This window comes from Acyrthosiphon pisum, chromosome A1 (assembly GCF_005508785.2).
Source record: "Acyrthosiphon pisum isolate AL4f chromosome A1, pea_aphid_22Mar2018_4r6ur, whole genome shotgun sequence".
Lineage (NCBI taxonomy): Eukaryota > Metazoa > Arthropoda > Insecta > Hemiptera > Aphididae > Acyrthosiphon > Acyrthosiphon pisum.
The window spans coordinates 65,655,527-65,681,413 of NC_042494.1; the positions used below are offsets into that span (position 1 = coordinate 65,655,527).

A 25,887-nucleotide genomic window follows, 5' to 3' on the forward strand; every position below is an offset into this window, starting at 1 on the left:
ATATGATATTATGATGGACTACGTTGAAATTTTGAAATTATGACATAAATAGCTGGACGTTAAATTAAAATCTATACATTTTGACGTCCCAGTTAGACTTACAAAATACCCAGTACAATGTATTGGGACTTCTGGTCACAAAAAAGCTGAAAACTATATTTTTGGCTATAATTTTAATATATTATAATAATATACAATATACATAGATACTTAAAAAAAATAAATATATATATATTCATAAATTGAAATTGATTTGGACACTATAGTATGTCGTAAATCGTAGTATTTTTGAGATTTTTTTTTAATTGATACTCTTAAAATAAAGAAGTAACGCCCAAAATGTAGTGTTTATTATTTTTATTTAAACTCGTCGGTAACATTTGTTGTCCATTTCTCCTCGAGCGTTTACAATTTAATGAGCCTATAATATGTAGGATCGATAAGCAAAAACTGTAACATTCTACACAAAAATACATAAATAAAAAATACTGTAGCCTCGTATAAAATATGTTTGAACGTCGGCAGATAATAAACGACGAATACTGATTTTTTCAATATTGTGATAATATCGATAAGTTCAAATTACGTATAAATATTTTATATTTATCAATAAAAAATTGCAGTTTTTTCCCTAATAAATATAATAATTATCATTATTATTATTATTGTGACCTGTTGTGTAACATTTTAAAGTTTAGGAACAAATCGTAAGAGCCCCTCCCCTCATATCGTTAAATAATATTAAGTATACATAAGACTCATTAAAAAAGCGTGTTATGACTTAAAAAAATAATGTGATGACAATATATTCAATAGTCTTATATAATTCATGGAATAATGTCATTAGGCTATTTTTGTAATCCAGATAATGTTGACAATAATACGTCAACAATCAAAATATTACACAATAGGAGAAACGTGAAATACTTAGTTATAGGTATACCATGATTTGAGGAAAATTTTTTTTTATTTTTCTCATTAGGTAAGTAGGTTTACTTTATTTTAAAATAATTAAAGATTTCTTCTGTTGGCATATATGGAAGGGGGAAATGAGACCTATTTCATCCCCGCCAAAATGTCAATTAGGCAAGTGCTCCCCTTACCCTCTCCAATGATTGTGACCATTGACTTGTAAAACTGTTAAGATATAAAGTCCAGTGGAGGGGGATTTCCCCTACTTGCAGTCGGACTTTCGTAGTTACGTCTACAGCTATACAAATTTTAAAACATTTTAAAAAATAATTTTATTATAGTAAATGGTTAAATATGTTATAGTCGATATTACCATAATATATTGGTTATAACTATGCTAGTTTGGTGAAAAATACGCAATGTAGTTTTAGTTATTAACTTACAATTAAATTGACTAAATAAATATGTGCACTATATATTTCCGATAATTATATTAACCATGTTATAGCTAAGATAACATAAGTTATATGTTATACATAGTTATAATAACCATAATTCACCAACCGAATTTACATGGTAACTTTACCTATATGATATGTGGCTGTCACTATACCACACCATCATTTTGGTGTCGAATATCCATTTAAATGGGTTTTTAGCCACATTTTTTCCCGTGAAGTACCTATATGGTATATAATAGGTGGTAGGCTGAGGTCAAGGGCACGGTTCAGCAATATACTTGTAGACATATCCATGGTAAGTCACGGGTCTCATCAGGACGTGGGTATATGATATGATGTAGGCAATGAAAAAAATTCAAGTCTCCAAATTTTTTTCTTATAAATATATTTAATAGAACTTTTTTTTCAATTTCGTCTCACGTAAACAAACACAGAACGGCACAGACATATAATATTGTTATTAGGTTCATACAATATTATAAAATACTATAATATAATATTACAACGGTACATAAATATGCAAAAAAAAATTTTCATTGAAAAAAATTAGATGAAAAAACCGATAGAAACATAACGTTGCGTTGCAGTTCTTACACAATTTCTATTGGTCTTTTCTTAACACATGGATTTGAGCAAAGCTTAACATTATTACGACGACGGCGAGGTTCGCACGTCGCACTTTAGTAAAAATAAAAATAGACATACACAGATATAGGACGACACATATTATACTACGGTGTACCTATATATATATATATATATTTATTCGAAAATAAAAAATTCGTTTACAGGTGCGTCGCGTACGTTTCACATAGGTAGTATTATATTAAATATATTATATTCATATAGGTACATATAAATATAGTGGTATATTATTTATATTGTAATGGAAAAATATAAAATTTATAATTGGTTTTTTTCACGGACAATCCTTTTGCATCGTTCACTATTGCGAAGAAAAAAAATTACAGTTTTCAATTGATATTATATACGGTCCGAATAGAAATATATAAGCGCGCGAGGAGTGTATATCATATATATAAATAGGTATGTTTTATACAAATAAAAAATAATAATAATATTATGTCCCTGTTTTACCGTTTTCCATTTTACAATCTCGCGACGGTTTTATAACATTTCGTTTCTATCACATCATGCACGTTGTGTATATTATAATATTATAATAAAAATAGTATTGTAAATATAATATATAGTAATAAAAATGCAATCGTCCGTGTATACTATGTATGATAATACTCTATTCTATATAATATAATATTAATATGATATGACGTTGTATATATAGAGATAATCTCGTTCGGATAAAAAAAAATTTTGAACGATATGCGGTTTTCGTGATAAATAATTTTAGTTTTTTATTCATCCGGTTGTAACTTTTATTGGGACGACAGAGCTGGAAAACGCGTACACGTAATAAAAAAATTTGCTTTTTTACCGGACGACAAACACACGTTTCAAACGATTACGAAAAAAAAAAATTAATAATAATAACAGTCGCTTCGCATATCGATTTCACGATGTTTTACTTTTTTCCCGTTGCGGAACGGTATTTCCCCGTAATCAGGTATATAATATATGGGGAGACATCGTTATTAAATTTGAGCAAATATTCGCTTCGGCGCGGAGTAACAAAAAATTAAAACAATATTATACTAACATTATATACGAATAATGACGGATGACTGTGTAAGTTATAGCTGCAGGACGACCCGAATGCATCGAAAACCAAGCCAAAAATCTCGCGACGATAACAATGGTACAAAAACGAAAAAAAAAATGGTAATAAAAAACGAACTTACATAGGATGGCACGTCGCGGTACATAATACATAATAATATACAAAATAATAGTATCACACACCCTGTTTACACTTATTTAAAAAATAATTAGAGTAGAAAAAAATATGACGCACGCGGACGTTTGTGTCGTCGATATACGAAGACTACGCGACAACGGATGATTGTCGATTTACAAAAATATTGTCGTGGCGTGCAATGAGACACGTAAGTAGTACAAGTTGAGTCATATATCGTCGACGAAACGAAAAAAAAATGTACACAAAATAATAACAACAACATAATACGCGAGTGTATTACGAGGTTAGGTTAGGTATTATAATATAATATTATTATTATTATTATTATAATACGCATAATAATATTATGATGTATACGAAAAACATTTAATCGTTCCGGAAAACGAATAAACAATTAAATATAATAATAATACATACGCATAAGACTTATTATTATTTTATCTTTGGTTTTGACAAAAAGCTGTGTGCGCACGATTGTAGTGTGTATGTGTGTGTGTGTATTCGTTCTTAAAATTAAAAAATGTACATACAAATAATAATAATATTATCAGCTACGATATACAGTTTAATAAATATTATATAAACATATTTTACTATTAAAATATCATTATACAAAAGTGACGTTAATATAATAATAATAATAATAATAATATCAAAACAGTCCCCGCGATGGACCCACCATACCGTTACTGCGGTTCTGATTTGCAGAGTACCTCGGGCGGAGGCGACATCAACAGTTGTCCACCCGTGGGCGAGGTGGGCGACGGCGGATCCAGGCCTAGCGCGGCGGCCATGGCTGCGGCGCCTGACGCCGAAGACGACGAGACCATCTCGTACCGGGAGTGGGTGCGCATGTGCCGGGTGATCATGTCACGGCGGCACGCGGCGTACGGGCACTGCGGACACTTGTAGGGTTTCTCGCCGGTGTGCGTACGCTGGTGCGTGCTCAGGTGATCAGACCGCGAGAACACTTGCCCACACACGCGGCACGTGTACGGCTTGACGCCCGTGTGCAGCCGCATGTGTCGGGTGAGCATGTCGCTGCGCGCGAACGACCGGTTGCAAACCTCGCACGGGTACGCCTTGGCCGTGCCGCCGGACGAGTCGCCGCCGTTCTCCGACGATGAGGACGCCGCCGTACCGGTGCCGGACGACGACGATGACGACGCCGATGTCTTGTGCCGGGACGCCATGTGCTTGGCCAGCCGGTCGTGCAGGCTGAACATCTGTCCGCACACCGGACACACGTACGCCACATCTGAGCCGACGGGCATCTCCTCGACGACGGGCGACACTTCCAGGTTGTACCGGACGGCCACCGACGCCTTGGTTGTGCGCGACGCCACGTCACCCTTGACCACCGGCACGGAGTAACCACCCGCACTACCCGGCCGGCTGTAGTAACCCACCGATACCACCGACGTGGCCGGCGGAGAAGTGGTGGAAGAGGCGGTGGCCGGAAGCGGGGGCGACGGTATTGACGCGGCGTTGGCAATGGTGGTGGAGGGTTCAGCCGCCGGCGGTTCGGGCGCAGTAAACGGCCAACAACCACTGCCGTTCTTCATTGAAAGGTCAAGAGGCGAGTCTTGGGGTGGTTGAGGTGGTGGCGGAACCGGCGCGGACGACCTGCATCCGTTCGGGCCCCTTTTCCGAGTCGGCTTGTCCAACGGGTGAGGAACCGAGAACGGCCTCTTGCCTCTACGACCAACGGTCACGACGGCGGCCGTCGCGGTTACGCGGACAGCCGCAGCCGTTGACGCGGTCGTGTCGTCGTTACCTCCACCGCTGCAGTGTTCGGCTTTGGTCGCTTCGAACCACATAGGAACATCGGAGTCGGAATGGCTCCGCCGCTTCCGGAAAATGTCGGGCAGGTACTTTGTGTGCAGGTAGTGTTCGAACGTGTACATGGAGCCAGCCAACAGCGACGCCGGCGACATAGGCGTGACGGGTGGCTGCTGCTGGTTCTTGTCGTGGTGCATGTTCCGCTGCAGGTGGTGCTGCTGTGGTGGTGGCGGTAGCATCGGCGGTAGTGGGTGACGGGGAGGCGAGGTGCCGTCGCCACCACAGAACAGGCAGTCGCACTTCGGGTAGTTGAGATAGTGGTGCAGTGGGTGCGGCGGCAGCGTCGTCGGTGGGTGAAACTGCTGTGGCAGCGGTTGCGCGGTAGTGGGTGGGAGTGATGGGTCGTCCGGTCTCGTCCGACTTGGGCTGAACGGCGAGTCGGTGTGCGAGCTGCGCGGCGATCGGTTGTACGACGACGACCCAGCCGGGCTGAATGGTTCCTCGTAGTCTTTGCACGACCTCCGCAGCGACTCGTCGCTCTCATACCCGACGCCATTCGTGACGACCGTGTCGCCGTGGCCACCATCCACCACTACCATGGCTGTCACGGATCCACCACCGTCCTTGACCGTCGACTCATCTTCTTTCACGGCGACGACATCGATGTCGATGTTGTTGTTGTTGTTGTTATTATTATTGTTGTTGTTATTGTTATTGTTGTTGTTGGGCGAAGTCGCCTGGCCAGCCAACCTGTCCAGCACTTGGTTCAGGCGTTTCCGCTTTTTGTGTTTGACGACCACAGGACGCGTGCTGGGAACGTGATGTAGGTGGTTGTTGTTGTTCGTGGCCAGCGGATGGTTGTTGTTGGTCTTATAGATCGTCGACCGGCTCGCCCTGTCTGTCGGCGGCTCCATTTCTACCTCAGCCATAGTCATTCGTGCAGCTAATCGAACAGACGTTCAATCACCGCAAAACGACGCACGACGCACGCGCACACACGGTGGTGACCTGAAACAAAAAAAAACGTAAAATTATAGACGATCGTCCTTTACTGATGCAGAGATCTTCAACACCCTTATTAGTTTTTAATTATTATAATACAGATCGTTACATATTAATAATTCAACTTAAAACAAATGTTTTCTTTCGTGTATAATAATTCCACAATATAATTTAGTTGATAAGAACACAAGTACAACCTTTTCTTTAGGATTTGCTGCAATATTGAAAACCCCATTTTAATGATCAGGTGTCCTGAACCCTTGTGACAATTATAAATAATGTCAAAGAAATTGAGACGTTTTGAATAAAAGCAAGTACGTATATGGAAGAAAACCGCTTCAGACACGGACTTTACATGTGTGTAGGTTTAGAACGAGTTTATCAGGGCCAAAAAGGTCAAATTAGGAAATTGACTTCAACTCAACATTATTTTTTTAAGATGAAAAAAATTAAAACATGCGCTGTGAAATATCTTAAATCTGCATTTATATGAAGACTAACTTTAAAGAATGCAGTTATTCCAAAAAGTGCATAATAAAATGCGAAATTATGCATTATATCAGTAATTTAAAAAAAAAATTGTTTTTGATTTAATTTAAAATATTAATACCTAATATTAAATATAGGTATGCAAAGTAAAAAATAATTATTAAATATATAGTATATATGGCTCTTTTTTTAAATTCAATTTCTTTATAGTTGAAATTTTTTATTTTATTTTGATTTATTAATAAGAAAATATGCAATATTATGTATAATATCTTTAAATATGCAAAATCACTTAAATCTGATAAAATATGGTAAAATATGCAACATACACATTTTTGGATTTGAGTTGAAATGTATTATGAAACGAATTTGTGTCGAATCACATTTATAATATGCAAATTAATGGAGTTCCGAGCCCTGATTATTATTATTAATATTATCATTATTATCGTTGTATAGGTATTTTCTGACAGCGTGATATAACGTCAGGTCGAGGGAGGGCGACGGCGACACAGAGAATAGCTAACCCGTTTACCGCCGCGTGAAAAAAATTGCGCGTAATACTTAGTGCGACGGGCGGTTACGGCGGCGACGTTTGAGGACACGACGCGTCGTTAATTAGTGCTCTCGCGAGCCTGGCAAGGACGCGAGAGGTAATAATAATATTATAAATTGTATATATCAATATACCTATATACTATATACATAATAGTCATAATATACATATACATATATATATTATTATCATTATTATCGTGTGTGGATATAATATTATAAGAGACGCGTTTATTATGTATTGTAATATATATATATATATATATGACATTACGCAACGTCGTTACTGCAGATTGTTAATCGACGAGAAGAAAAAAATTGTTAGCAATAACACACACACACACACACACACACTCACAATGCATGTTTTTATTATTACCTACATATTATTATATTTGATTATATACAATATTATAGTGTGTGTGTGTGTTATATAAAATTTCCCAACTGGGTATATCGGACACAGCGGGGGAGTCTCGTCGACCGCGGCAAAGTTGCGTGGAGGTATAGTGCGTCATTTCGCTGGCACAGACGATGACACCTCGTTGCAGATACTCGTAAAATAGTATCATTTATACTTGACGTATTTACACCGATCGTGTGGAGGCCTCAGACAGGTGACGCCTCCAGATTTACACCCGCAGTTTCATTTTCACTACAAATTATCCCAATTTACACTTTGCAGCTTATAAGTATAACGATTCGCGAGGATTGGACAGCAAAATCGCGTAGATGAAGAAGTTAAATATAGAAACGATATAAATGCAGGTGGGTAGACGCGATGGGCGTTTCTCGTCTGAGGAATCTGCAGTGAATATTATTGTATACGTCGAATTATTAAAATATGTATTACAATTCACAATATCTAAATATTCAATATTGGAATGTTTGGCGGTTGTTCTGCAGCAGGATAGAATAAATTGTTATACAATGAAACTTCCATACAAAGAACTTCCATTTAACAACATTTGCTGTAAAATATTTTTGACTACCAAACCAAAATAATTCTATTCAACGAAATTCCCTATATTTTATAATTTTCGTTGCGCCCGTGAGACTTTTTTATATGGAAGTTTCACTGTATTATGACGTGTTAATTCTTAGTTACTATTAACTCCTCTCAAATCATTAAAAAATACCTCTCATCGCACATACATTGCCTATTGGTAATTATACATATAGGTTGCTGAATGCTGGTAGCTGGTATGCAGCAAGTAACTGCACGTCTCATTTATAATTGAAAGAAAATAGTTATCAACACGCCACTATTATATACACTTATGATGGCTGCAGCAGTATCAGAATATAGAATCTCTCTATGGTCTCTTCTGCAGTGTGTGTACCAGAAATAGATACTGCTGCGACCGGACTGTATGCGTTTTGCGGCGGCGGCAAACCTTATCGAAAATCTATAAAACCATAAACCAGCGATGATAAATAGTCTAAAATCAATATTGGTCCGATTTTTTATCAAACCCTTCGTAGTCACTTTGAGATCTCAACAAATCTAAAACCCCTACCCACTGTCATGGCATGATATAAATACGAGTGTGTACGACGACAACCGTCGCGTCTCGTTTCGGTGACGGTTTTATTTTTTTGTATATATAGATAGGAATTTTTGGAACTTAACTGACCTATACGTATATACCTGTACGCACAACGTCTTGCAGCAAGTAGTAGTACTGTTGTAGTAGTAGTAATAGTAGGAGTAGTCGTAGTGCCGTAGTAGTTGTAGGTATAGTAGTGTAGTAGTAGTAGTAATGCATGGGGAAGCGGTGTTAACGACATTTAACCGGTTTTGACGGAGGATTATGGGAGACGATTTTGTTTGTTTTTTTAAAATTTTTTTTTATTAGGCACTGTTGACGTTTAATTTTCGGTTTTATTTTATGATTCGTTTCCAAGACGCTTTGACTGACCCGATATAATAAAACGATCAATAACTGAAAATTCGTCTCGACGATGACCGTATTATCATAATATCATCTATGCGTTAACCTAGACCATTTTGTCATGTGCAGCAGCGACAAAGACGACGGGTGGCGATTATGTTCATAAATTTCAACGAAAAAAATACGTTACTCACGACGGTGACGATCGCATCGACGACGGTCATCGATTAAAACTACATTTGCAACTCTATATATATTATAATATAATCTGTGCGGCGGCGTCAGAGACGACGTTTGTGTGTGAATTTAAAATATTTCCACGTAACATATTATAATATATAAAATATGTGTGTATATAAATATATTATTAAGTTATTGGTACGAGTTTTGTCGGCGAAATCGAAAGGTCGTTTGAAATATCGCATCATGCGTCACAATGATTGAGCGCATTTTTATATAAATATACGAGGAGTGTGTATTTTGCGAGGAAAACCTACGACTATTTTATATTATTATTTTACCTTCGATAAAAAGCACATACTATAATATGTAGGTATATATCAAATCAACGGTACCGAACGTCGTCCGTGGCGAACGTTTCATTACACGGCCATTAATCCAAAACGTAGACGATGTTATATATATTAAAATGCATGATAAATGCGTGAGGTGATCTGAATACCCTGTCCGCAGCAAGTAGGCGTATAACATAACAATGTATATAATGAAGCAATTCGTATATACGCTCTATGTCGCGAGTTTTTCCAAGTCCGAGGTGACCACCGCGTGTATATACCTCGAAAGCAGCGTCGTTATATAATTGACAAAAACGGGATGCACGAGAATAACATTTCAAGAAAAAAAAACCGGGGTCTTACAACGAGCGGTGGCGCTCAAACAAGTTTCACGACGACGGTGGCGGCGACGGCGACATCTGTATTATACATATTTTATACGCATATAATATGATGGTGTATAGATTTTCGGTCACTTACCGGCTACCTCACACGACGACGGTAAAGTCCGGTTGTCCTACGTTTCAGCTATGTACATTTGAGTAAGGCTATCATGACGATCATCGCAAAATTATACACATAATATTATTATCATATACACCGCGAAGACCTGTATGCAGTTTACGACGGATCGACGAACGCACCGAAACGATAAGTATAAGGTTAAAAACGATAATATTATTATGTTATACTTGTAGTTTTTTGGCGACGATTAATTTAAGTATTTTTCATGTGAGAGCAATGTATATTTTATATTATTTCAGAGTCGAGCAGTGTAAACGGAGAGACGCGTGCTAGTTGCTCTCGCGCTGCCGATCGTCGACATACTACAGCGATATCATTTTACGGGGCGCATAATGTATATATATATATATATATATATATATATATATATATATATATTGTGTTTACTAGCGTACTATAGTGCGCAGTGTACGGACGACGGAAATACCACTTACATAGTATTATATAAGCCACGATGACGGGGTGGTAAAAGGGGAAAATATTAAATCGAGCGGATTTACGAGGCGCCACGTGAACTGCGGTATGTAGGTATATATACATCAGGATCCGGGTGAGGCGGTCGTCCTTGACATTGGGTCGGTCAAGTGTGCTCTGCGCCAGGGCGTTCGCGGCCAATATAGTATAGTAATCGATAAAATACGACAAGCGCGCGTAAACATATGACGACGAGGGTAGTTTTCGCAGAAACACGGCTGAGGGAGCGGAAGAGTGGTGGCGCGCGCGAGCGCTTGTGTCTACCTGTTGCTGCGCGGGCGCTGCTCTCCGAGCCAACAGGTTAACCACCCGACACGCCGCGCCAACGTCGCTTTCGTGTTTTCCGATGACCGTGAATCGCGACGTTTCGATTTCTACACACACACGACACATATAAAATATTATCGTGGCTAGGTCATCGACCGCAACTGCCACCATCTCTTCGACACCAACCCCCGTTATAAGCCACACCACCCCATCACACACGTAAGGACGACATCGCAATAATAATAGTATGGGTAATGTGTGTTTTTATAACACATATTATACGACCCGGTACTCGGTTTTCCGTTTCGCAGCATCCACGACGAAATCGCACTTCACGCCCGACCCATAAATATATAGTCATCGATCAGTCGTATGACTGTTCAAACATAAATTCATTCGACTCATCCTATAAATCCTATGGATCCTATAACTCTTTACCTCTAAACATTTCATCGGAGTGGCATTTGGCGACACGCAATACGTATGCCTACTGCTGCAGTAACACGACGACACACATGCGCAAACGACAGGCCAGTTTTCGCGAAACGCGTATACATATATTATAACATATACAAAGACAACAATTATTTCAAATTTGAGCGTTATTATATTATTATGATTGTTGTTGTCGATGTGTGGGCGTAAGTGGGCGTAAATTGTGGGAGCGTTTCGCGCGTAGGTCGCATCCTAAACAGAGGACGGCGCGTGGGCCCCCCCTTGCTCGACTGCAGTGTATACTCATATTATATACTCCTACGCCACTGTTTTCTAGAGCAGTTCGCGCGGACTCTGGTCAAAATACGACATAATAACCGATGGCGACGGGTTACGTCTCGTAATAAAACCCGACACGCACTGCACAGCGGGGAGCTCGCGGTAACAGAGACTATACGGTGGGGGATGATGATCGATGCTATTTTAGAAATTTATTACCTTATAAACGCGAAGACCAAGTGTCGTGGCGGATATTTTATTACACACACACACACAGTCGTGGACACCGTTTGATCTACACCAATCGCGATATACCGACACCATAATATATAATGTATAGGTAAATATGTCATGTTAATATATTATATAGATACTGTATACTCGAACGCGCGTTACACTTACACCTATATGTATGTTATTGCAGCAGAAAAATCAAAAATCCGATACGACAAACGAGTCCCCGTGATACGTAATAATTTATATTATTATACAATAGCGCGTATAATAAAATGTAAAAAAGAGGGTATCGGCGCTGTGGAGATATCGCGTATATTATAGTTTCGTAACACGCGCGTTGAGCAATCGCAAAGCCCTCTTACGTTTACTAAAAGCTATAGGTAGGTACACCTATACTGCAAGCACGTCAACCACCGTAGGCGTATATACAATTATTATTATTATTAGTAGTACAATCATATTATCGTCTCCTCTCATCCCCCAGCGGCACTCGGACCTCTTCGGTTTTACACCCCTTCGCACGGACCGAATACTTACGCCCTCCGTCGACGACGCGTCGTATTGTGTATGGGGCAGTGTATGTGTATAAACGCGTAGTACGTGTCATCGTCGGTGATGTGCAATAAGGAAGAATGAACCGCACGTGCTATACTATTGGTTGCTTGCGTCCAAACGGACTAACGCCGACCCACTCGCGCACGTACCAAAAACCCAGAGCCCCTACTACCCTTTACTCTCGACCACCGGACAGTGGATACGGATTAGGCAACATTCGGGATGCAGTGACGGCATCAGACATAAACTACACCGACCTCTGAAGACGTATACAGTAATATTGTATGGCGATGATGATAATAATGATTACAATTTATAATGCTCTGGCGCGCTGTCGTCTTTTAATATTAAAACTACTATAATAAATACGTTTTTTAAGACCGTGCATTGTAATTATTCACGTGCGCGTTACATATTGTGGGCAGTGTGCTCCATTAGAATTAAACCAAAAAAAATTGTCCAAAAATGTCAACACCGCCTTTGGTAGTTTGGTCTTTGGAATACACTAATTATTATTATTATTAGTATTATTGCGAAATGAATTCATTAATAACGGTAGTGAAACGAAATGCTACAAGCATAGGTGCACGCACCGCGTAAATGTATAATATACCGCATAATAGCGATAGCGACGACGGGTCTCTGGCACAAATCCGTTTTCTATTTACTCCGATAAATTAACCGATATTAAAACCATAACTCCCGAGTTTTATTTTAAATATAAACTAAGCGTCTATACTCTATACGTGTACGACACTGTACGCGTTATATTTTGTTATGTCAAAAAGGCGAGCGTAAATTTGTGCAGAATAATAATGATAATAATAAAAAAATACAATTGTTTTCTTCAGTAACATGACCTACATTATTCATTACAACAGGACTAATAATTACGAGTTATTTTTCTTTAATATGTCAAAACAATTTAAATCCTACGCGATCTATAATATTTATAAACGTTTAAGTTGATAAACTCGAAACTAAAGATTTATATTATTTTCAACGTGTATAACAACAAAAGATAGTAATAATGTTGAAATAATTTAATTGATAGTTTTGGCGATGACCGTACAGTTATAATATTGTTGACACTTAAACCCTGAAATATGCAGTTACATATTTACGGAAGGTAAGTTTAAAAATAGAACGTAAAATAATACATTAGCTACCTTATAATAATATGAAGAATATACAGGCCGTAGAATTTTTTTTTTTAATTAACCTGTATAACTTCTGAACGGAAACGTCATATTAGAATTTATAAAAAGTAAAAAGAAAAACTAATCGTCTGGTAAACAATATTTAAAAATTATGTATTTTTCGACAATGAATAAGTAACGGTTTTGCGCGACACAATGGCAGGATGCACCTTTTTTCTTTTTAATTCACCCACCAAATCTGTTCAAAGGTCATCGGTACATCCTTGGCAATCATTAATTATTTATCCTTGAAAAATATTCAACATTTGAACTCGTCTGGCGCAAGCACGTTCAGTTCACCTCCCCCATTTCGCATAGTATTGTACACAACAAATATAAATATTCAGCCTTTGTGTATGTATTATTTAACGTTGGTTTTTTTTTGTATTTCAAAACTAATTTCCTGGAAGCTCGGGTTAATTATTTTAACTTAGACGAGGACTTAGGATTTTCCCGAGTAAGTTTATATTTCATTACTGAGACTAAATTGTAACTTACATATTTTAATGTATAGAGAATTTATTATAGATATATACAAATATAATATATATGTATATAAAAAAAAAAAAAAAACAGTAATATTTTTCATATTATGTCGATTTTATTTTTCCCGGGGGACGTCAATAAAAAAAAAAACATTCTCTTTTAGATAATAAAAATTATAAAATAATAAATTTTGATCGTAAAACAGTGTCCGGCGCTATTAAACTTGACGTCGGCTGTAAACGATTTGTTTAATAAACATACCAAACATAAAAGCATAACTACTATTATACGATTCATTTATAAATTATTATAAGTATAACCGTATTATAGGGAATTTGTTAGTACCTATATGTCGAATTAATTTTATTCAAGTTTTATTTTATAAGCTTCAAAGTTTACACGTCAATGACAATCTCATCTTACGTACGTCGTATTATTTTAGTATATTAATAGATTTTTCAATTACCTACCATTGCATAACCACGCCATGAATAAAGTTGGAATAAAGTCTACAGGAAAAATATTTTAAAACAATCGTTTATAATTTTCCAAATTTATGTCAATTATGTAATAATTATTTTTTATTTCGACAATGAATATTATTATTTTTATTATTACTAAATCATTCGCCTTGTGAAATTTATGTCCGGAATTGAATTTCATCGGTCGGGCGAAATTCACGACGTACGCGGGCGAGTTTAACCTAGTGTGGAGGGGTAACTATATTTTTGCACTAACGCATTTTCTACCGGATGTGCCATTCAAACAAATTAATGTTCTTATTTCAGTCATCGCTTTATCCAGGCTATAATACTGTACGCCCGTAATTAAAACGCGATTAGGACATCGGCGACGACACTTATGCACACAACTACAATATTATATTATTATTATTATACCAAAGAATTTTGACCACACCGAAACGCGATAGACCTACGGCCTTGCATTACCGTATATACACAGACAATCGATTTTTCGAATTCATCGGTCACTAATGGGTTTCTTATTACAATAATCACCGGTTTTCCTCCGAACTTGATTTATTAGTTATAGGTCGACATTTAATTGAAGCCCTTGTTCGACACATCATGCACACACACATACACTAGCATACACTACTGTTCTAGTTCGATAATAATTACATAGGTCGGTATGAATTTCAAAAAATCAACGTGTTATTAAAGTGTCTCAGGTAACGAAAAACGTCTTAACCGTAATATCAAACGTAAAGTTTAAACATTTTTTCGACGAGTTATCAAATAATGAAATATACCTACATGTGCACACACACACAAACACACGCACTACCTAAGTCATACATTCGCCGAGACCATCGGAATGTCGGGCGTAAATGTTTTCGATACACAAAAAAATTTAATAACAACGCCAGTGGTAAGACAAAAAAAAACAATAATACCTTGTAAATATTATTATTTTAATAATAATTACACTGGGATGAATAATAGGTATGTACGATAAAATGCGCACCATTAAAACACCGGTAAATCTTTTCACGGCGAAAACGACCTACACGTCGGAGCGACGACGATGATACTAACCTAACCCACAACATTATTATATTAACGATAAAAAACGATTCTGACCTGCTGAAACCTGGGTTTTCTTTTCTGTTATTTATTGACGACACGAATCCGACGACAGCAGAAAACGTGCGATTTTCGAGAGCACACGGGCGAAATTTCACGACGGCCGCTGCGGTACATCGTCGCGAGAATATTATTTCTATAAGGTAAGTCACAACTTCACGTAAAGTATATTATTATCTCGTGTATCGTGTATACAATAATATGATATTATAATAGCATTATATACTGGAGAGGAGGAAGAAAAATGCACAACGAGAGACCGCACACAATTCCGATATTTACACAGCTATCGAGGAAAAAATCGTCATGAAAATAGTAAAATATTATTATATTATTATTATTATCATGTGCGAGTGTGCTCGCGTTTACGTACTGCGGCGTAAGTATAAAATAAAAAAATTTATAAATATAAAAAATAATATATTAACGACGATGGCGGTAATAATAATGTATACTATTTTTGTAATATTATTATAAAAAAAAACTAGCGGGCGCGTGTTGATCGGGGGCTCGGCGTTATAAAACTCGATCGTGAGACACGTGATCGTTGCGCGGGACGCGTACACTCGTGAAGATGACACACGACGAACGTCCGGACCGCCACTGGCTGGCCGGAGAGCTCCGCGATCACGTCGCCGACCTATACCTGGCGCACTCGTGACGTCCGGCGCTCCGCTCCTCGGTGACGGCCGGCGCGCACACACGCGCACCGCCGCCGCCGACCGCGCACGAACGGACACGAAACGATAGCCACCTCCGCCGCCTCCGCCACCGCGTCGACGACGACGACGACGACGCCTCAGCGGCTCGCGGTCGCATGGCCGCGACCTCCCCGAAAATTTCGCGATGATATTACGACGTGCGATTATCGTTGTCTTGCCACGTGCCCACTGTTTTACTACGGCGGTAATCGTAATATTGTTCATTTATTTTTTAATGGCATGCCAATGTTTAATCGACCAATCGTTTTTGAGAGACTCACGCACCACTTATTGATTCATTAAAAATATATTATGTGTTTGGTGATTGCTCGTGCGACCCGACATTGCACGGTGTTATTATTATGATCACGTCGGCACGTCGCAATAATATTGTTACGAATAATAATTAACTGTGGTTGTCGTAGATCGAATGCGGTTTTCTTAGCGATCCCTTAGAAATGAATATTGTTACAAACACATTTGGTCGAATGTCGTCCACTTCTAGGAGACAAAGACCACGCCAAATGCCACTAGTTGCACCACGAATGTCAAGCATCGCTCCCCCGCAAAACAAGTCATACGACACCTAAAACTGGATCACGGTTATCAGAGTCGCCACACGCCAAAGCCTAAAAATAACTTATTGACGTAACGACCGTATAAGTTGTCTCTTGCTTATCTTGTTATGTAGGTAGATTTGTACATAATAATAACGTGCGCCTGTATTTATGCCTATATCCTATTATACGTATTATTATGTTTATGTGAAATACGATAGAACGAACGACCATAGCAAGCAGAGCATGCAGCAGGTATTTTTCGAGTTTCTTTAGTTATTTTGTTCGGGACGACGTTATCTCTTCGTACGTACCTACGCGTATTATATAAAAATAACCGATGCCGAGGCAATCTCGTGCGATTATTATTTTTCCCGGCTATTACTCAACCGTTTCATCGATTACACGTTATAGACGTTCTGATATTATTGATATCGCGCGTATAAACGCGTCACGGGCTCCGGTTAACAACCCGCGTACGCACTACTCAGCACACGGCACTGTGCAATATAATAATTAATAATACATATTACATATTATAGTTATTTGATTTTATCCGAATCGGTCGCGTGCTCGCGATCGAATAGTCTGTGAAATTTACCGCCGCCGCCGTCGTTGTTCCTCATACCGATTTTACCTCTGGTTGATCGCGAGAATTGCGTTGTAAACGACGAATGACACGGTAGGTAGTAAATAACGATAATAACAACAATGTGGTAAATGCGTAAATGACTTCGGATAAGCCAGCGGTGTGATTAGTTTAGTCGCGATGTACGAAACACAATAACGAGCCACGTGTGTGTACAGGTGACGAATTTCCCGTTAATATTCCCAGCCGGAAAATTCGATGGAGCGGCCCCGTATTGCAGTCCCATAGATTATAGAATATTCTGCGATTTGTCGCCGCAGGGCACATAATAATAATATACGCCTTGGATTCCTAAAACTAAAGTCGCACCGTGTTCGTGTTGGTATCGATTTTATCCTGGTTCGACGACGGCATGATAATAATAGCTCGATTATATTAACGTCGTAGTTTAGTAGTTACAACAGAGAAGGGCGAGTGTCACACGTGTCGTGCTCAAAACAACAACATCGACCAAAACGCAATGAAATATCTTTACTTATCCTTTACCACCCACAATTAAAAATTATAATTGCGTACAATTATAATACATGACGTATTGACGTATACACGGAATCAGTGATTATATTATTATGAATCATAGATTATCGGAGTTTCGTAGGTATATTGGCCACGTGATAATTTATTAATTTGTGCTGTCCATAAATTATTCAATTTTTAATTGTTTATAGGTTTTTAAACGGAATCCGTAGTAGACGATAATTGATAAATATCAAATATTAATTAATCAATTATCGATTAAACACGGTTCAAACCTAACCTGATCTAACCTACAAGGTATAAACATAAAAATAGCTGCTCCCATTGCTCTGGCCACAACTGATGGTTCCACAACGTTTGACAAAAATCGAAAACGCAAGATATTGACTTCGAAACGTTCGTAGATAATAGGACACGCGCGAGCGAATAAACCAACTGATGGGATGGCGGGGAGTGGTGGGTTACACGCGCGCGCGTGTATCGTCATGTTATACATGCATATAACAATAATGAAATCGGAAAAAAAAATTGTAGGTAGGTTTATTAATAATCGTTATTTTTTTTTTCATTATCCGCTGCGCAAGACGTAGTATGCTGGCACCAGTGTATATAAAATAATATAAAATATCAATAGGTGTTATCGTCATCGGCGGTACTTATACCTATAGAATATAATATTATATTATACGCTATAGCTCGCGCGCGCGAGCCGTCGGAAAAGGAGACGCGTACACAAAACCGTTACGAAATCGATTATAGTATTATTATTTTTGTCGGGAAGCGCGGAAAAATCGACCGAAAGACGGTGGAGGTGGCAGCGGCGGACACACATTGACTCACGTCCCGACGCTGTCTCAAGTTTGACTCGCACGTAAAAGAGTGATGACAAAAAAAATAAAAATGATATTAATATAACAATAACAATAACAATAATAATAAAAACGATTTTCTTTCGTCGACCGGTCGACGTGTGCGCAAAGACGCGAGAGACGAGAGGGTGACGTCCGCCCGTCCGTCGCCACGCCGGACCTCGCGCCGCCGAGACTCGTGCCGCCCACGTGAGTCGTTTTTCGTCCTCCCCCCTCGCCGAGAGACAACGGGCGGCGGCACACGGGACGGGATAGCACGTGCCCGTCCGTCTTCTTTTGTACGCGATCGCACGTATAATATATGTACACAATATAATAATAATATAATATAGGTAACCCCCACACGTGTATACACATATAACATTATATCTATTATTATTATTATTTATTATTGTCGTGTCCGGGGGTTGGTATATTATGTATGTATATAATATGGTGCGAGGCCACCCTCGCTTTTGTAACGCACCGGGTCGCGTGTTTAACAAGATTTCGCGCCGATACGAACAACACGCAGCCGCCGCCGCCGTATATAATATGGTAGGTGGTTCATATATTATTATATACGTTCGTGATTTATTCGTTTGGCGTATAGGTCGACGACGATCGGGTATCGAATAGCCGCGTGTGTTTGTTGCCTTTTTATCGGTTTCACATGTACACGCTAAACGGTAAACGACCGCGGTATCGTCGCGCGACGGGGTGCCATCGTCGTCGTCGTCCAAGTCGATAAGTCGCGGTCCGGAAGAGTGGTTACTACCGTGTTGTAGTCGGCGGTAGTCTTAGAATAATAATATATTATTATTATTAAGTGCGGCCGCACTCGCGGTAATATACGAACAATACACGCAGCCTGTACAACTGCACGTCTGCACCCATTTTATACGGGTGTAGTACATAATATTATTATATTATATAGGTATGCATAGGTATATAATGATAATATGAGGTGAACGACGAAGACGACGTACTATAACGACCGTTATTGTGCCGGATCGGTGTACGTGTAATTATTTGTTATTGGCTGTTTATTATATTATTATAATATGCGAGGTGGTCGTATTACACACTTGTATGTGTGTGTGTGTGTGTGTGTGTGGTGTCGCGTTATAATAAGGGCGAGCTACGCGTTGCTTATATTAAAAGTCGACTGACGGACAGACGACCGTTTTTTTTTTATTATTATTTATACGAAACAGCGTCCCAGCCGGGAGAGAGAGATTGTAAAACTGTCCGAGTCGTCGTCTGCGGACAACTCGCGGCGAGAACTACGCATATTATAATAATAAACATATAATGACATAAACAATAAGATCGTTTACAAGCGCAGCTGTTCGCGATGAATTTTTTTACAAGGGCGATCCGAAATCGGGTAGGTATAATATTATCATAATACTCGACTTCTTGTTTTCCGCGTAGTAGACGTTTTTGACGGATTTCGTCAGTTTTTTTTTTGGTTCCGACGAGACCCGGGTCTCCCGATAAAATTGCACCCCGTAATATTACAATATACTGTTCACTTTTTTTCATCACGAATTCGTTGGGTTGTGGTTATTTTGTGTCGCAATGTTCATGAAATTACAAGTCACTCAAGTCACTGAAGATGTATTGTAATAATATTATATATATATTATAGGTACGCTATGGAAATAAAATCTCATTGATATTCACTGCTATTTCGTATCTACTTATCTATATACTCCATAGGTACTTATATAGGTTTTATGACGGTGTTGTATATTATAGTTTTCGTGTTAACAAGTAATTAATCATTTTAACTCGTAGGATTAGAAAAAAATACCCATTAACAACAATTATTTTAAATACGTTTATAATCGCACATTCATGATGGGTAGAAAAAAATCTCTTTATTATTCTGTCATGCAATACCAACACACCCACCCACTACAGTATTCTAATTAATAAAACAACTTCAACCAGTCAAAAAAAAAGTAGGTACCTGGTACCTATATTAACCTGATGCCATTATATATAATATATATATATATTATATATCGATGTAGTATGGAGAATTTATTTACTAAATAAAGTGTCACGGACCGCAGCCGTAGAGATAAAACAATACATCGTCGCCGTCGTATAAGGATACTTAGAAAATAATAATCAATAAAGACGACCGCGTATTCGTATTCGTAGAGAAAAATGGAGTTCGGGGTCTGGACTCTGGGGTCCAGGACTCTGGACGCTTGCAACGCGCGAGAACGCGTGTCGGATAAGCACTCGGATTCTTATCAATACGATCGCTGCACCAGGACCGCGGTATCTATTCAGGGGTGTGACGGGCATAACAATGCGGTTCTTTTATGTACGAAAAGAAAATAGCTTTAACGGTTTTTTTTTTGTAAGAAGAAAAACAAATATGTATTTACGTATTTTAATCCGTGTCTGGTACACCGCGCCATCTGAGGAGAACAGTTTTTGCAGGTCGTGGCATATAATATACGTATACAAAAAAACCTCTTAACTAATCGTTGCAAGTATACTGTGGCTAGTAGGTATACAACTTCTAACTATATATAGTGCCCATGTGTACTTAGCATATTATACGCTTGTACGCATTATATGCACACAAAATTTCTTTTTCAAAGACATAATATAAACGCGCGTGCTGTATCGCCCGAAAGATATAATCGTGATGTTCAAAATTTGTTCGTATCAACATGTTTATCTCGCCTATATTATGTTTACTTTTTACTTTTTGTGCATTTTATTATAATATAATATATATCTATAATACCACTCAATGTGGTAAACGTAAACGGGCATAATGTGAAGTGGGTCTTAAAGTCTCTATATATATAAGCTGCAGTTTAGCATCTACGGTAATGCGAGTAATTAAACGCGAGTTCTAAAAACGTTTTATTTTAAATTTTAATTATATTAAAAGCCGTTTAGCCGAGTTTAGTTTTAACGAGACGATCCTAAGCTTAGTATACATAGTTGTATAGGTACTTATACAATATTATACATTAATAAAATTTTAAATAGGATATACGCGCGTGTATAGGTATTAGGCATCGTACCTATAATAGTAATATAATATAAATCTCTTTCTCGTGTAAAAGCGATTTATAAGAAACGGGGTTGATCGATCATCACCATCACCATTGTGCAGGTAGACCGTTATCCGTGTAACAAAATCTTATTTTCAAAATATAGTTATGACACGTGCGACCGTTTTTTTTTTTTGGCGCATTTCGTCTTGAACGTCTCGTCAACAAAGACCCGACCCAAAGGAGAACAGCTGCACCGCACGCCGAACAACAATTGATGACGCCCCGTGCGGCTGTTTGATCTCGTAACAACCCAAACGAAATTGGATTAGAAATTATATTATATGCAAACACCGTAAACGGCATCGTACACATAAAATATAACAAGACCTTTTCTTATTCATTGCATTTCCACTCGATTTGATCCGTTCGGTCCGCAAGAATATATTGCGTCGTACACCAATATAATATAAACTACCATGCGTCCCACTACCGGATATTTCTGTCCGATTTTGTAATATTATTTTATAAATTCTAATTAGTATCACTATATTACTACGTGTCTAGACTGTTATCTTATACAGTGGTCGGGCACTCGGGCGTATTAATTTCAACTTTCGTTTTCATATCGAAAATAGATAATATAACATTATAATAATAATATGTTATCGCAGCAAAAAATTATGTCTGCTATATAATAAAAACCGATTTTGATAAAATTGTTGCTGTCTATATCTATAGTGACGTGGGCATCAACTTGGTCGGAACAAAATGTATATGGACTGTATAAATAGTTATATAAGTTTGAGCGTATAATATACGCAAAGGCCGTACCAAATAATATTTTTAATTTTTATTTATTTTTCATGACCCGCATAATATTATATTCTGAAGTACCTCGCAACGAATATAAAGTGATCTGCATTTTGCGAACCCTTCCCACGAAACAATAGATTATTTTTTTTAGAGGACGCTCAAGAGACGATTTTAATAATTGTATCGATCTATAAAATTTAAACTATACTCACATATAATACTCCTAAAACCACTGCAACATGAATAGACTCGAGAATATTACAAAATTAAAAAGATTAGTTGTGTACAATATTCGATTGTATTCAATTGTTATTTGTTACTATGATATTACACTGTTATGGGACTGAAATATTGAAATATGATTATTAGAATTTTTAGCGAAAAAAAGATCGTGCGATAACGTGCACATTTTTTAAATTTTGAAAAAATGTAATTTCATAAAGTAGTTTTTTATTGTACAATTTGATATATTCAAAAATAAGTTTACTTGCATACAGAATAAAATTATTGCAGATTGTAAATATTCATATATTTTAAATTCAATTTAGTATTTACCAATTCATTTTCTAAAATCACATCTTCCCAAATTCATCTACACGAAAAGTTTAAATAGAAAAAATATATAAGAAACGTCATGTTTATAAGTATAACCAGAAATCCTAATGGTTTCCAGTTTCCACTGACACCGTGGAATCATTCCTATAAGGACACTAAAATAAATTGGTTTACACCCGATCAATCAATCTTGAATGAATAACAATATGACACATTGTAATTTATAGTTGTATACATTAAAATGTATTTCTTGACAATGAAAAATTTATTCGAAATTTATTAATTAAACTTGTGATCATAATTACACACATTATTAAGAATTGAACATTTAACAAAAGGTTTCTTTATTAAAATTACAATTTATTTTAAATATTCTTTTTCTATTTAAAGTTTTTGATCATTTTATAATATTATGTGAATGACAGATTATTTGATAAGAGGACGTCCTTATACCCGCATGTGTTATATCCGCCTTACAATGCATAATATTCAGGACATTAAAAAATGTATGTATACGAAATAATCCATTTTTATCGGTTTTTTTAAACACAAGAGTGATTTGACCTATTAATTATTATAAAACTTAAATGTAAGCATATTATTCAAGATCCCGCGGAGGAATTTTTGAATAATATTTTAATTTTGAAGCAGTGTGATGTTGAGTGATGAAAATGTCATAAAAGATGTACAACATTTGTTAAGGAAAGTGTCAAAGTTATCTATGTATAAATAGTATAAATGCGTAGTTGATACGTAAAGCTAACCTTTTAAAAAATAGTTGATTTTAACACATTATTTTGATACCTATGTAAAAACAAGTTTACATAATTATGTGTATACCATTGACTGCAAACAAGGCGTGTACGGTGGACTAAACGTACTTATTTGTATTTGATCAATGTGTATACTTACTGTATATTAATAACCAATTTATTAAAAAGTAAATAGAATTTTAGAGGTATTTGATGGTTATTATATATTGCAATGTAAACCGTAAGGTTCATGTTTTGTTTGATAACACTTTTAATGGAATTAGTATAGGTATAACCAGTTGAACGGATATCTGCAATGTAATTTGAAATCATTTAGCGGACATGCGCGTATTTGGCCATTTAAAATTTTATATCTGTCTGGTGAAGATTTTATAGTTTTGCAAATTTTCCAACAGGATACTCTAGCTTATAACGCAGAGTAGGCCGAAAACGGCGGCGCCCACGTGTGTCGCGAGGTCAAGTCCGCACGACGTGTAATATTCGGCACCCGAAAAACTTAACGGTTTATTTATATACCTATTTGAACTTGGGTTCAAATCACAGGCTCGCGCTTTGAGAATAACTCGGTTGTAAAACTAATTGGTCCGGTCGGTTATTATTATTATTATCAGCATCATCGGTGCCGCAGCGATGGATTTCGTACTCAAATTGAAATAAATGTTCTCGTCCGATATAATATAAAACGTCATAAAAACCGTACAAAAAACACAAAAAAATAATAATAAAAATAACACGCGTACGTCCGTCTGTCGCACGCAATCCAGTTTCGCATAACATAATATTCCGGTTTAACGTCGAAACCGATAAAAATAAGTCCCCACCAAAAAGTAAAAAATTAATAATAATAATAATAAATAAATAATAACAATAATAAAAAAAGGAATACAACCAAAAAATAAATCAATTTACCTTGTGAAATCGTGGCGTGGAATCTCGAACGCAGACAGACGCCCACGAGACGTGTCGTGGGAGAAGATCGACAAAATGGAAAAAAAACAACTAAATAATAATATCGTTACGAAAAAGGCGCGCACTGCAATACACAACTCTTAATATATTATTATTATATAAATTCGAAACGACGTACGGATAACGTAGATTACAATATTATTATTAATTCACGAAATTTTTACCGTTTATAAATAAAAGAATTTAATAAAAAAGAATTACGATGTTAACAATATTATTATACCGAGATAGGTATAACGAGATGTTGCACGCAGCACGGGCACGATACGATAGTGTTGTGTGCAGTCGTCCGGATGACAAAGCTCGGTTTTTTTATTTATCTAAAAAAATCGTTTTCTCTCTTACGCCGTATATATATATACCTACGTGTATATATAATAGTACGATTATAATGATAATAATGTTATTACGCGGTACACTCCTGCAACAGGTCGTTCGGTCGCCTGTTGCTGACACACTGATCCTTCTTTCGGTTCCGCCGACGCCGCTTTTACTCGCGGGCGTCGATCGTCGTCGTCGTCGTCGTCGTCGTCGCCGCCGCCGTAGTCGGGTCTTCCTCCGAAGGGCGGACGGACGGACGGACGTCCGCTGCGTGTGGGGGGATCCCTGTAACCGGTGGGCGGAGTCGTCGGGTTAACGTCGGCCGTGGTGGTGGCGGCGGCGGTGGTAGTGATGCAGAGGGGTGGGTGGGGGTAGTTTAACACACACACACAACAGTATATTATAACGTATTATATATATACGTGTGTGAGGGTGAGTGTGTGTGTCGTGTGTATGTATGCTCAGCGTGGCTTACCTGAACGCGTTTAGATGGTTTCGTACATATTATGTTGTAGCGAATGTTCGTTGCCGAAACCGCAAATTATTGTTACACACACGAAGGCATTATAATATACATATAGCTACGTTTTAGTGTTTTACGGGTTTGTTTTTAAAATATTATATATTTCTGTTATAATTATATCGTCGGCGGGATTCGGCCCGGGGGCTCATCATCC

At 37.7% G+C, this 25,887-nt stretch overlaps 1 protein-coding gene across 2 annotated transcripts; it reads right to left on the reverse strand.

Moving 5' to 3' along the window:
* Positions 1-1,740: 1,740 nt before the first annotated feature.
* Positions 1,741-25,355, reverse strand: LOC100163683. Of its 2 annotated transcripts, none has more exons than XM_008182274.3 (2): positions 24,830-25,355; positions 1,741-6,000 (listed from the first exon to the last, which is right to left on the reverse strand). In XM_008182274.3, the coding sequence occupies exon 2, from the start codon at positions 5,925-5,927 to the stop codon at positions 3,897-3,899; it is 2,031 nt and encodes a 676-aa protein (XP_008180496.1). In that variant the 5' UTR covers positions 5,928-6,000; positions 24,830-25,355; the 3' UTR covers positions 1,741-3,896. The 2 variants fall into 2 exon arrangements, with proteins under 2 accessions (XP_008180496.1, XP_008180495.1); XM_008182273.3 differs by lacking the exon at positions 24,830-25,355 and adding an exon at positions 15,510-16,177.
* Between the last annotated feature and the right edge of the window lie 532 nt (positions 25,356-25,887).

What these genes read in the sequence shown, in the direction of transcription:
- LOC100163683 (XM_008182274.3), bottom strand. Translation starts at nt 5,927, where the DNA reads ATGACTATGGCTGAGGTAGAAATGGAGCCGCCGACAGACAGGGCGAGC.